Source organism: Malus domestica, chromosome 16 (assembly GCF_042453785.1).
Source record: "Malus domestica chromosome 16, GDT2T_hap1".
In the NCBI taxonomy this organism is placed as follows: Eukaryota; Viridiplantae; Streptophyta; class Magnoliopsida; order Rosales; family Rosaceae; genus Malus; species Malus domestica.
The window spans coordinates 2,721,837-2,735,570 of NC_091676.1; the positions used below are offsets into that span (position 1 = coordinate 2,721,837).

Here is a 13,734-nt window from a genome sequence, read left to right on the forward strand (position 1 = left end):
ACCTTGTAGGTCCAATGTCACAAAACTTGGAAATTGAGGTGGTCCCAAGGTGCCCTAATGTGCGCGGGCCCTGCCAGAGTTTGATCAACCAAGGAGATGCTGCTGCTTCACATGCCTAACCCTCCATCAGTGGAGAAACCCTTGTGCCTATGTCACCCGTCCTACAACATGCATTACATTACATTATATTTTAGCTTCCAGTTAAGCCATTGCTCGATCTCCCCTCTTGTGCGGCATGTTTGATCGGTGTTTCGACTTTTATGTCCAAATGTTTTTTTTTTTCTTTTTCTTTTTCAATGAACATAAAAACTCCAAACCATGCATTGAAAGAGAAAAGCGTAGAACGTTATTTAAGAAAATGAGCTTTTTTTATACATAAACTGTAACATTCATTCAATTACTAACGTTACGGTATGGTAATATTCATTTCTATTACAAAATGAAAGTCTCGGATTCAATTTTCATAAAGAGAGAGTCTAAATGTACTCAGTATCTCCTAGTAAACATTAAGAAAAAGAAATAGCATAGTCCTTTTGGATGGAAGACAGTTCACTTGCAAAGTTACAAGGTGAAGCTACAAACCCTAGCGATATGAACTGAACTCTTCAACTTTATAGTACAGACATGCATGTAAATGAGAAGGTCGCCTCGGGACGTACAAGGTGAGCCCCATTTCTTGAGAACCCCAGCTAGTTGGCGTGGTTTTGCTAACCCTCCCCTTAAGTGTGACTCGAAACTCAAAGTGACTGATAGATGAGTGAGGACAACCCAAAGGTTACAAAATCATTGGATCCAATTAATAAAGCAAAAAAGGTGTTAGGTTTAATTAGTGGAAATGCATCATTTCAAACTAATTAATGCAGAGATATTCCCGATCCCAAGTCCTAAATCAATGTGCAGTAGTAATTTAGTACAATAATTCATAACAACCCGGTGTGAAGATTTCAGACATTCATAAATCGTGTCCGTTTGTTATACATCGTGAGATCAGTTTTTATCAAGTGCTATTTGTATTCAATTTATAAAAAAAAAAATTTAAAATAATTCATAACTACATAATGTATGATAAATGAATATGATTTATGAATTCCAAGAATCAAAAGAGGATCCTCATTCCCCCCTCCTCCTTATCAATGTACTCGTAACTCTTCTATGTTTCATGTTCGAGACTTCAGCATTATGGACCCACATAAAACTATACAGGAATGGCCCATCACAAGTCTCAACTGTCATCTCCTACCTGCTTGTGCAAATTGGCATGCTCCTTTGATGAAGGAATCATCTCTCCTCTTAACAAACGAAATGAGTCGCTTGTGGAATCATTAATCAAATTTAATCAATAACTCTATTTCTTTTTCCCACTCTTTAGTTAGTAGAAAACTAAATAATTGAAAAACATTACTCGATTAATGAAAAAGCTATCCAGTTATTAATTGTAATCTAACAAATAAAATGAACGTTATAATAGTCGTGATGATAATCAAATTGTTTGAAATTTTTTGCACAAATAATTCGTAAAAAACGATTATCAACTAAAAGTAATTCAGTTCATTTGATGTGATTGAAGCCCTCCCTATAAACAAAAGGGAAAATTTGAAATAGGTCCAATTTTATAAATCTACTTTTGAAATAGATCCAATTTTTAATGACTTTTGACTTTTGAAATTAGTTCAATTTTTAGTTACTTTGTAGCATATCAAAAGACCCCTAAACAAAATGAAGTCTAGATATTTGCGTAGAGGGTGAACAAGTTAAATACCCATACGATACGATCAAACATGAATGATGGAGTGATTGACTTTTATTTACCTAAACATAGCATATCTAGGTCATATTTAAGCTTTGTAATGGCGCCTGTTGTTTTGTGGTATATAATATTAGTAATCATGATTGATTATCCAGACCACAAAACCAAAAAGAAAAACACATGATTAATTGTGAAATCTAACGGTCGAAAAAGAATGCAAGCTCTCACTCGAAAGGTGGTCCAGATGATGATGGGGTATATGAGATCGAGGGGATATTTCTTGTATGGGAAAATTTGACCGAGGAAATAGGAAAGAGGAGAAAGAAGAGAAAGAGGAGACAAGGTGGGTCAGGTTTGGAGTTGTGATGAAGACTTATTAGGGTTAGGGTATATAGGCTGCTTTTGAAAATAATATATATTAATCACAAATTAAGCAACTTTATGCTCTTGAAGTGGGAGATTACGAAAGCCAACTTCTTGTCTGTCTTTATAATTTTCTCTCGTAGTTAGTAACTTAGTAAGATTCGCAGAGATCTCTAGCAAAGAAAAGTAAATCACATTCATTGATTATTCATTTGATTAATTACACTAATATGGATTTCAACGTCAATCACGCAAACATCCTAAACTACTATTGATCAACAACACGTATTGGTGGGGTCCGTGGGGCCCAAATATAAGTTGTAAACACACCCCGAACCCAACTCTCTAACCCAGCTTGAGTTATAAGAGCTTCCCATGTTGACTTTATTCACGATACTGCCATCATTACTATCACTAGGGTTTGGATACGGAAGATAGGTAGACGGTGACACGTGGGCCATGCAAAGTGGAGTAGAGGCAAACCGACGGTAGGAGATCTCAGTTTGAAATCCATCTCTTGACGTGGGACCCATCACGAGTGCCAAAAACCATGAAAGATTTGGATTTTGCATATTTGCATGCATAAAGTTTTGACTTTGGAGGGAAAGGAAAGGGCCATTGGTGGGTGCTGTCGGCTCCTGAGATTGAGCACCCCGGAGCCATCTAACGGGACCATGAGGCGAGGGTAAATTTGAAACTCAAGTTTCATTGTTGAGAGAGAGAGAGAGAGAGAGAGAGAGAGAGTGTGTGTGTGTGTGTGTGTGTGGATGTTACAAGTTTTGGGATTTTAAATTTTCAAAGCTTCTAGCAGTTGAAGGAGCAGTTGGAGTCAGGGGAAACAGAGAAATGGGCTTCATGTTGCTTCATCGAGTTTCGTCCCCCACAGAGTATGAGATTCCAAAGTACCCAAGTTTTTAAAATGTGAAAAACTTAGTTTGTACGTTCTCAAAAACCTAATCAGAAAAGTAGTATTTTTTACAGTTTTTTTTAGCTTCAAAGACATTATGTAATGAAGATGTCATAAAACAGTATCTCGAGTTCATCATGCCCTATAACTTATAAAAATTAAAATCTATGACAATGCGCAATCAATTTGAGATACTATTATAATAAAATTTATGTTATAGTTAGGTAAAATTCACTTACCCTATAGCAAGGAGTATATAAGACTATAAATAACAGTGTTCAATTGATTTGATAAATACATAGGACTATAAGGGCTCTTTTGAAGGACTTTTACAATGACTGAAAACTCTTATAATGAAAATATTTTTGAAATAAATTCTTAATAAAAATGCAAATTAATCTTGAAAAAAAACACTTCAAGTACTTCATGAAAGAAGCCTATAAAACACTATAAGTGTTTTTAAAACGCCAAACATTTTCGCTAAAAACGTATTTGGTCATTTAAAAACACTTTGAAACGAACACTAAAGAAGAATACATAATAAGAGTATACTTGTCATTAGATTGTAAGACGTGTCGCCAAACAGAGATTTTTTAGTAGAAGGCATGAGAAGTTCTCCAATCTCCAGGCAAAGTTTCTTAATTTGATGAAACATTATTTTCTTTAGATAGGGATTGGTCATCTTCCCCAAAGATCCCATCATCACTGACTGAAAGCAAAGCTAGTCGTACTGGCCCATGCACTAAGTTAAATTACGTGCATCCAGACTTTTCTAACCCTATTTTTTTCCCATGTGGCTGATAATCCTCTAAGTGAGCGGCTCATATGAAATATGATGGTCCTGGTCCAATTCATAGAAAATGAAATTACAAGTTAATCACATAGCTTGTTTGGCTTAAAATATATTAACCACAAATAATAATAAGAAATTAAGATGGTTGTTGATTAAGCACTTCCTGGTTGAAACAGTAGTGGACAAACTCAATCATGTAGATTTACTTTAAATTAATTTTGTATATAAATACATATACGCCAAACACCGTACCATGCTAGCCATCACATGCATCACATTGTCTCCTCAAGTCACAAATGACAAAACTCACACATTCGCCTTTAGCAATTTGTAACCAATAATGTTGTTTAAAAATATAAAATAAATATTGTTACCATCAATTCTTTAACGCAGATGAATTCGTATATAACTAACTCCGTAAGAGTATGTTTCAACGACGTGATCAGTAATGTACATCTAAATAGCGGTATTGAATTATAATTTTGAATTTGAAATCCCATCATGTCAAGCAAAGGGCATTCTTGCACCTTGACATGTATTGAAAGAAAGAAACAGAAGTGAAAGAATTGAAAAGAAGTAGATTAAGTGGCAAGACAAGTGCAATCCTTGGGCCCTAGAGTGTCCTTGGGTCGTGTTCCCATCATTAAATCTTTACATTACACAACTCTCACTTTCTTCCCCTTGGGATGTCCGCAACCCGCAACCATCTCTCTCTCACAGTCTACCACCTATATATGCACATACATATATTATACATATACGATTCCAATCAACTAAATTACATCATTAAAGGGTAAAATCCTTAGAGGAGAGTGGTCGGATCATTCACATCTACACTGTGAAGTTCTGAGTTTGATTTTTGAAAAATAAAATGTGAAAATTAATTCTGAAATTCGAATAATTAAGATTATTTTAAAAGTTGAACTACTTGATGCGTTGGGAAAATTTTTAATTGTGACGGGAACACAAGTTGTACACCACATATTTTTATATAAGCGATGGGAAGTTTTATTTTTTAAGTTATTAACTTTTTAACACATATATCTCACCATTTTTATAGTGATACGTAATATACCATCTCGTTTGCCGATTACATTAAAAAATCTCTCGGTGGGTTGGACTACAATAATCAAACACCTCTCAAAATTATTATTAACATTTTAAAATAATTGTTTTTAATTAATTTTTTATTGAATTGAAGACCCTCTTTTTGTTATCCTGTGTATAAATACCCCAACACATGCAACAACTCCCCTGCATCCTCCATTTCCCTTCCCCTTTCCTTCTCTCTCTCTCTCTCTCTTTCTCTCATCACTTCAATTCTCTCTCTTAAAAGCTAGCATGGCCGAGGCTGCGGAGCTTCACTATGAACCCAAACCGACCAACAACACAACTACACGCTTAAAACTCTTCGGTTTCAATGTCCAAGAAGACGACGTAGAATCATCAGCCGTACTCGACTCCACCAAGACCGCCACGACCCCTTCCGACTCACCTGAATCCGCCCCCTTCTCCACCTCCGGCGACCGTAAATATGAGTGCCAGTACTGCTGCCGTGAATTCGCCAACTCCCAAGCCCTCGGTGGCCACCAGAACGCCCACAAGAAAGAGCGCCAGCAGCTCAAGCGAGCTCAGCTCCAAGCCAGCAGAAACGCCACCGTCTCCTACGCCCGAAACCCCATCATCTCCGCCTTCACTCCGCCTCCTCACCTCCTCTCTCCGGCCGGATCCGTGATGGTTCCGGCGGCGTCTCCGGCAAGCCCGTCGTGGGTTTACGTCCAGCGCGCGGCCACCCCGTTCCATGTATCGCACGGGTGCATGTTTCCCGCGGCGACCCATCACGGGAGGGCTGCAGGGAGTTATTCCTACGGTGGCGGTGTAGGGGATTCCGCATTGACGTCAATGGGGCCGGCTCATCATCAGGTACTACAACAGAGCCGGGCCCACGGGAGAGTGGATGGGCCGTCATTGAGTAGGTTCACGAAAGGGGATGTTGGGCCCAGTTTCGACGATGCATTGGGCTTGGACTTGCATCTCAGCCTTTGACTCAGCAAAATAAATGGTTTTTGTAATATGAACTCAGCTGGAAAAAAATGTGTATTTTGCGAGTGGAGATCTTTGTACATTTCAAATTTTATTTATTTGTTTATTTTAAGAACGTAATTTAACGGGCATATACATTGCTCACTAAGCCTCATTCCTACTATTTCTCATTTTTTTTCTTTTTCTTTTTTTTTAAGAAAAATTAATGAAAAGGGATTGAAAATTTTAAGTTTTAATAATAAAGATAAAATAAATGATAAAATAAATAGTACCAGGATTAACTTTTTAGTGTACAAATGTAGTTTTTCGTTAAAGGTTTTTTTTTTTTCTCTTTCTTTTGCCACCAGGTTTATGATAATTAGGTAGAATAGAATACAAGTTCGTGTTTGGATCATTCAGTTTCGTCTAGTTCTTGGTCTACTGGGATTTCTCTTTTGGAAAGCGGAAATCCCACTTACGAGTTAGAATGATGAAAGTGGAACCTCGAGACTTTCTGCATCTTGAGTCGTCGACATAGGGTTTAATGCTATAAAGGAAAACTTTTTGAAAGGATCCAAAGGAAATGAAAAAGGAATGTGAAAGTACATGTAAATGGGGAAGTTGTTTGCAAAATCCAAATGATAATGCTCACTTTAGAAATTTATCTGATTCCTGAGAATCTGAACATCTGTGATAATCTGCACTTTTGAAACAAGAAATTAAGTTGAGAAAATCTTCACATTCTAAAGCTACTTTAGAATGTTTATTTTGTTAATTAATTAATTAATTGATATATAAAGTGAAAGATGTGTATGCCATTGCCAACCATCTGGTGTTGACTACTCGAGTAGTCATCGGTAGAGATTAAAGTATAGTGAGTTTCATTAAAATAGATTTTAACACTAATTATATTCAGATTTTACCATTTAATTAATAAGAATTTATCTCACATGCTAATCTAATAAACTTAAGGGAAAATTTGAAATAGGTTCAATTTTATAGGCCTACTTTTAAAATAGGTCTAATTTTTAGTGACTTTTGATTTTTGAAATAGGTCCAATTTTTAGTTACTTTGGACTCATATCAAAATACCCCTAAACTTATTTGGAGCTTTGGTTCTTAAACTAGAACCGTGACTTGATTCCTAAACTTGTTAGAATTTGGAGCAAAAATCCTTTTGGTTACCTCTGTTAGAACTTCCATCCAAAATAAAGGATTTAAGGGACAAAAAATGAGTGGAAGTTGTAACGTAGTTAGCCAAAATGATCTTTGCTCTATATTATAACAAATTCGAGGGACCAATACTCACAAATGTTTAGCTCAAGGACCAAAACTCTAATTGAGCAAAATTTCAAAGACTATTGCTCCAATTATCTCTTCTCCCCTATATATGGTCCCTCCTCTCTTTTTTATCTCATACATGAAAGCATGGGTTGACAATTATATGCTTCAGCATAGATAAACGAAAGATGTTCTTCAGGGCTGCAGTATATGATTCCCAATTAAAAGATACCAAAGACATTAAACGTTATTACTTTATATTTTGTATGTACTTAAGAATTCACTGACAACATGATCAACTTAATTAGGCAGATAATTGCATCAGCTAACTGAGTAAATATTCTTAGTTTTTGGTATATTTTACCTAATGACTACACAATTTAATTAACTCAAATGATTAATTAAATATATCATTTCAGGAGTTTCTAATCACAAAAAACTCCCAACTAACCCATTGATGGTTTGTTGGTGCCTTCTTTTCACCTCTCTTCCTCTTGACTAGTAGGTGGTGGTGATGGAAATGTGGGACCAATCACATGCAGACCAATCTCCCACAACTGATAGAAAAGTAGTGGTTTGATTGGATAAGCTGAAATAACACTAGGGTTTAAGTTAAACACTACAATCTTTCAGTGTTCCCTGTAATTATTAAGCGATTAGTTTATTAATCAAGCTAGCAGCTAAGGTCTAATGGAAGTGAATTAATTGGTTGTTGATATCCAGCCAGCAAAAAGCAGCACAGATAGAGTGATCAGTGTTTCTGTTGTATTAAGAAATATAAAAAAAATAAAAATAGAGTTATAGAGAGAAGTGGTTCGATTTAAATTTAATTACAAGCTGAGCAAGTTGGGAGAGTCTATTGTGGGTAAAACAAACTAAAGCTTACGTGTTAGCACGAAAACAAGATAATGCATGCCAAGCAACCATCTTATATATACGCATCATTGGTTTTATCTAGGATTTCTTCCCACAAATCTTAAGTTGCTCGGTCAAAAGGTAGGTGGCACTACCAAAAATGGTACCCTTTCGTGGTGTAAATGCAAGTCTTGAACTAACACAACGTCGGTGCTTTTTGCACCCAATAACATGAACTATGGGCACCCAAGAAGTAAGCTTGCCGACATCTTAATTAAATTTGAAAGGAAATATGGCATTTCTACATTTTTGTTAATTACAATTTGGTATGTGTGCAATTTTTTTTATATTTTTATCGAGCTATGTTTAAATATAACGTTAAACTGTGATTTACATGAATGAAGAATGACTCATTTGAAAAAAATGAGTCATGTAGTGTTCATTTCATATTAGCTGGGGTGGGAACTAGCTAGAGTTAGACTTCTACAAGGAAACAAGAGAAATAATAAGTTATATATGAAGTACTAGAGTAGAGATGGAGGATTGGATGCTTTTAGGGTTTTCCTTTATATTGTTTGTTTGTTTGTTTTTGGCATGAAATATTTGATGATTTGAGGAGTAAAGAAAGGAGCTAAAATAGGGTGTGCAAGCAAGCATTTATAATCATAGATAATTTGAAAAACTTATGCACTTGAAAAAGTTCATTCTTCCTTAGAGCTTTTTGACAATAAGAGAACATTAATCAAAGGAGTAGTTGGTGAGGCATATAGCAAAGAAAATCAAATTCACTCCCGCGGCTTTGCCTTAAGCAATATATTAATCTCCAGATTGGACACCAATTTTAGCTTCATTAGTGGCATGAAACTTGATTTAGACGTCCACTTCACCTTACAAATCTCTCTCTCTCTCTCTCTCTCTCTCTCTCTCTCTCTCTCTCTCTCTCTCTCTCTATCAATCCCTAGCCAGTCTAGAGAGACACTCCACTTAAACTTGATCATCTGAGTTTGTTAAGTGTCGTATAAGTACCTAGTCACCATGATCCAATCAAGTTATGGCATAGTTAAATAATGCACACGCCTCTGAATGTGACAAATCAAGCATGCTAATTAGCTTCCCCGAATAGGGTTCTCGATGACACACGTTGTTATGCCTTGGTTGGTTCCATCTAATGGGAGAGAAAAATACAAGATAATTAAGCAGCCCTTTTCTTGTACGAGTACAGTTCAACCACAGGTCATGAACTCATGAGTAACCTCCAATGCAACCATATATATATATATATATGGCTTACGTTGGAAAATGGCCTTAAACAGGAACTAATCAAGTATCATTTCTGCGTGGGTCTTGCACTGATTCCATTAAGTTAATAAGATTTTACAAATGAAGTGGAGGGTTTTGGAATTCAATTGGTAACATATGTTAGTTGCCCCATGTTAGGTTCTCTAATTATGCACTGTACTATGATATATATATATAGTACTGATTAATATAGAAATAGTTGGAAGCTAATGAAACCACGTAGTTTAATTTAAATATATCTTGAGAGAGTTAAACACATGCATGCATGCCTGTTTTTTTGTGATAGGTTATCCAAACCTTTTCTTGTACAGACAAAAAGGGCATGCATGTTAAATTTCATACGTGGTAATTAATAATCAAAAATTTTTTTGGTGTACTTAGTACACTGTTACGCAATGTCACTTTTATGCTCAAATTATAACACGTAAAGTTTCTTTTTATTAATATACTCTAGAAGTGAGACATTCTATAACCGCTATTGTCCAATCCTTATTAAAGCACGTAAAATAACAGACCACTATAAACTGTTTTCTCAATACTCATAAACATTTCTTGTGAATAATCTATTAGTCGATTATAAATATTTCAATATATATACTTGTCCATGTACGGATATTCCGACGACAAACCAATTTTGATTAAACAAGCTTAATGGCTACAAAAATATTCATGATCACTTACTCATGATCTCATAGATCTAGAAAGCTAGCTAGAGAGAGTTGTGCCTACCTTGATTAACATATATAAACAAGTGCAGTACTGTCCAAAGGAACATATTTGATTTGATATATGCATGTATCCGTGTCAAGTTGTCAACTGGGTTACACATGAGATGTGAACTGTGTAAATTACAAGACTTCCTAAATCCAAATGTACACAGAGATGATATATGAGCTTTGTAGGGCGCCATACATTTGAAATGATCTCCTTGTCGGGAGCTAACAGTCAATATAAATTTAAGGGAGCATATAATATCTGCCAATCACTGTGATGATCTGATGGTAAAGGTTATGAGGTAGAAATTAAAGAACAAAATTGCATAAGTGTTTCATCCTTTCCATATCTTATCGTAGCTTATTAGCTTTAGCTTTCATTTCATGCCTTTGTACAGAGGTAAGAGGTTCAATCTGAACATGAAAAAGGACGAACAGATTTCCAATGTACAATACTTTTAAGTCCTGTGTTTGCCTTTATACAGTCATGCATGTGCACTATTGTGTATGCTTCACAACCAGCTTCAATACAACCATGTTTAAAGTACTTCAAAATTGCCACAACATTTCTCTGGTCCCTACTTAGGCTTTCACATCTAGTAATCTACCCCACAAGAAAAACTTGTGTACATATTGCTCAGATTATGCCACTTGTGTATGGATATTTCTCCAATTGTGTCATTTGCATGACACTTCTCACTAACATGAAATCTCTATATTTTGATCTCATCTTATCATCCTACACAATCATAAACAGTATAAAAGTTTATCTACTCAAACAATCATATTGAATATCTTCTATTAGCGCTAGCCCACTAACCCTAAAAACAATCAACGAGTAACCACATAAAGGATAAATTTCAGCATATACTAACTTCTCCTGGTATTATGGTTGGAATCATAATATCCTGCAACTTGCATCGATTATGAGTTTTTCATGTCGTATAGCTTTTTTTAGAAGATGTTAATTTTCTTCAGGATTACTCATTCCATCTTAGACTTTTGATACGGAATATTTAGCCTGCAGACTTGACCTCAAGCAATGCAATTTACAAATATATAGTAGCATTCAAAACAATTGAAGTATAAATGATGATAGTGAATTGAGCCAACCTTTTCAACGTACGGTTTATACTTGCAATCTTTGGGGCCCCATAAATCAAGAGGATTGTCCCAATGTAACCCAAGTACTCTCTTTCGGATCCTAGGAACAGGTCTCAAAGATCTTTTTTTTTTTTTCCTCTTGGAATACACAAGAGCGAAACAATCAACCTATTGATATTGGAAGAATTTTTTAGTTCAAGTTGTTTGTTGTTGATTGAATTGGATTAACGAAGCTTGAGCTCATGAGGGATCGAAGCTGGAGGTTGTTCCAATCTCATTTATTTATTGGGTAATGCTAGAAAAATTAAATTTGTAGACAAAATATTGTAAACTAAATGACATGGAAGTTGATGATTGAATTATTACTTAAGCGTTGATAGTTTGCAAATTTTGTCTACAAATTTAGTCTCCTTAGCATTATCTTTATTTATTTTGTTCAGAGTTCGACCTTATTTCATTGAACTGCTCAAATTCCGTGTCACATGGGGAAAAAATCAGTGTTTATTGTTGAGACCAACCAATGTCACTGGTATAGCATATATTAGAAAGCTAGGTTACAAACACTTAAATTAAAACTGTAATCAAGAAGCATATATGGGGAAACAACCTGTTGGGTTTGGACTTACGTAATTAGTTTTAAGCAGTTTTACACTTCATGATTCATAAGCTTTAAGTAAGATTCATATATAGATGGTGAGTTCGATACCATATTATTATGGTATGCGATTTATCCTAAACTCACGCCACTTAGTGTAAATGTTTCATTGTCTTAAAAAAAATGTAAACCCTAATACACATAAAAGGTGCGTGGGAATGGGAACCACCATCAACACATATATAGTGTACTCTTGTGAAAATATATATTAAATGGACCAGGTTCATTAGCACTGTAGCATTCGTGTCAAGTAACGCAACGTGGGCATGGCATTGTGTTATAGAACCGAAACGTCATAGTGATTGCTCATATGAAAGTTGATGTCCTTGTGAAAACTGCTTGAAATGAATGAGCATGATATATTATTAGTAATTGGTAGCAGGACAGACCGAAAATAATTCAGCCAAGAACCACAACTATCGGTCGTACTCGTACTAGCACAATACAACAGTTGATGATGAACTTTGTCTTGCAATGTTGCTATCACAGTGAGCTACCTAGGCCTCTGTAAATTGTAATATGTATCTATGAAGCTGCATGCATGTCTTTTGGAACAAGGGCAACATCTCCATTATTAAAATTGCGGCTTGTGAAACAAATGATGGGAATTCAAGTCCCCTCAGAAAAAAAGGGAAGGGCATTGCTTTTGGCTCCTAGCCTGCGACTGCGAGGAAGGAAGTAGGAACTACTACTTTAACAGTGGAAACCAGACAAAACCGAACGATTTGTGTTTCTTGTTTGCACGTTCGTACTCCTCTATCTGAAAGCTGGCCACTTTCACTTTGAATGTGTATGTAATGTGCTCCTTAATCGTCCATTCACAATTGCTTTGTAGAATTTAAAACTATTACAATATTTAGAAGACGAGAGGAGTTTCGGACACATGACGCATGGGGGCAATCACAACACCCACGTCAAGGGGCATCCAAGCCTTACTTTATGTCAAAGGGCGTCTAAGCCTATCTCAATCTCAACTGATTGTAAAAATTAGTGTGTCACAATCTTGGCCATTTTTTTCTCAAGTGCCGCCTCTTATTTCTCGAATCGCACTTTGTAAAGCTTTTTTTTGTACTTCCGACGATATTAGTGTTTAACTTGTAAATTATAATCTATACTCTTGTGATTATGGGTACAAAAGATTTGAAGCCTGTGATTTGATCAACTTAATTAACATCACTCACATAACTTGATTTTTGAGACATCAATTCAGTGTTATGGATTCTTCTCCTTCACTTTTATATTCTAACTTCCATGCTATAAGTATTGATTATATAAAATGTAATATGCATCATGAAACGAATAGAAATAGTTATGACTACTCAGCAATATGAGAATGAATGGTAAGAATTGAATTGAGGAAATACTATTTTTGCTTACTCGCTTATCTAATTGATATAAAGTCGAGCTATCCAATAGTCATGTTTCTTTGTTTCTCACGGTAGGTATTTTGGATCAACCGGCCCACACCACAAGGAGGGCTCTCAAAAGGCTTGACAACTAAACTCCAATCTTGGACCAAGCCCAAGATACACCTAAGTTAAGTTCACACCTTTCACCATTCATCTAAAGCCTACATACTCTCTAGGAAAGTAAAGTACATTGAGGACCCTGATGCACTTCATGCCATTCGTGGATCTACTAAAGTTCAAAGGCCAAGAAGACCACGCTCTATTCCCACCTAGTAAATTAGTATTAATCAACAAGCCCTCTAACCCGGCCTAGTAAATTATCATTAGTCATATTTCTCATTGTAGTATCTTTTTGTTAAGCGTTTAGCCCAGTTGTAAAAAAAAGTCGTACCCATGCACAAGGTTCCCGCTTTAAGCAGGGTCAGTTGTAAACCCAAAAAAAATTAAGTGTAATACCATTTCGGACTTGTGTACTGGAACAACTAGTATACGAAACAGAATAACGAAAAAATTAGGTTTCGCAGAATCAATCGTGTAGATCTTGTCTAGCGCAAGGGAAATTTATGAACAAAATGCACCAGATAAA

General features: G+C 35.7%; 1 protein-coding gene across 1 annotated transcript; it reads left to right on the forward strand.

Moving 5' to 3' along the window:
• The first annotated feature begins 5,055 nt into the window (after window positions 1-5,055).
• Window positions 5,056-6,007, forward strand: LOC103402675 (zinc finger protein GIS3). Its single transcript, XM_008341427.4, has one exon. It carries the CDS (start codon window positions 5,152-5,154, stop codon window positions 5,854-5,856), a length of 705 nt encoding a protein of 234 aa, XP_008339649.1. The 5' UTR covers window positions 5,056-5,151; the 3' UTR covers window positions 5,857-6,007.
• Window positions 6,008-13,734: the final 7,727 nt, after the last annotated feature.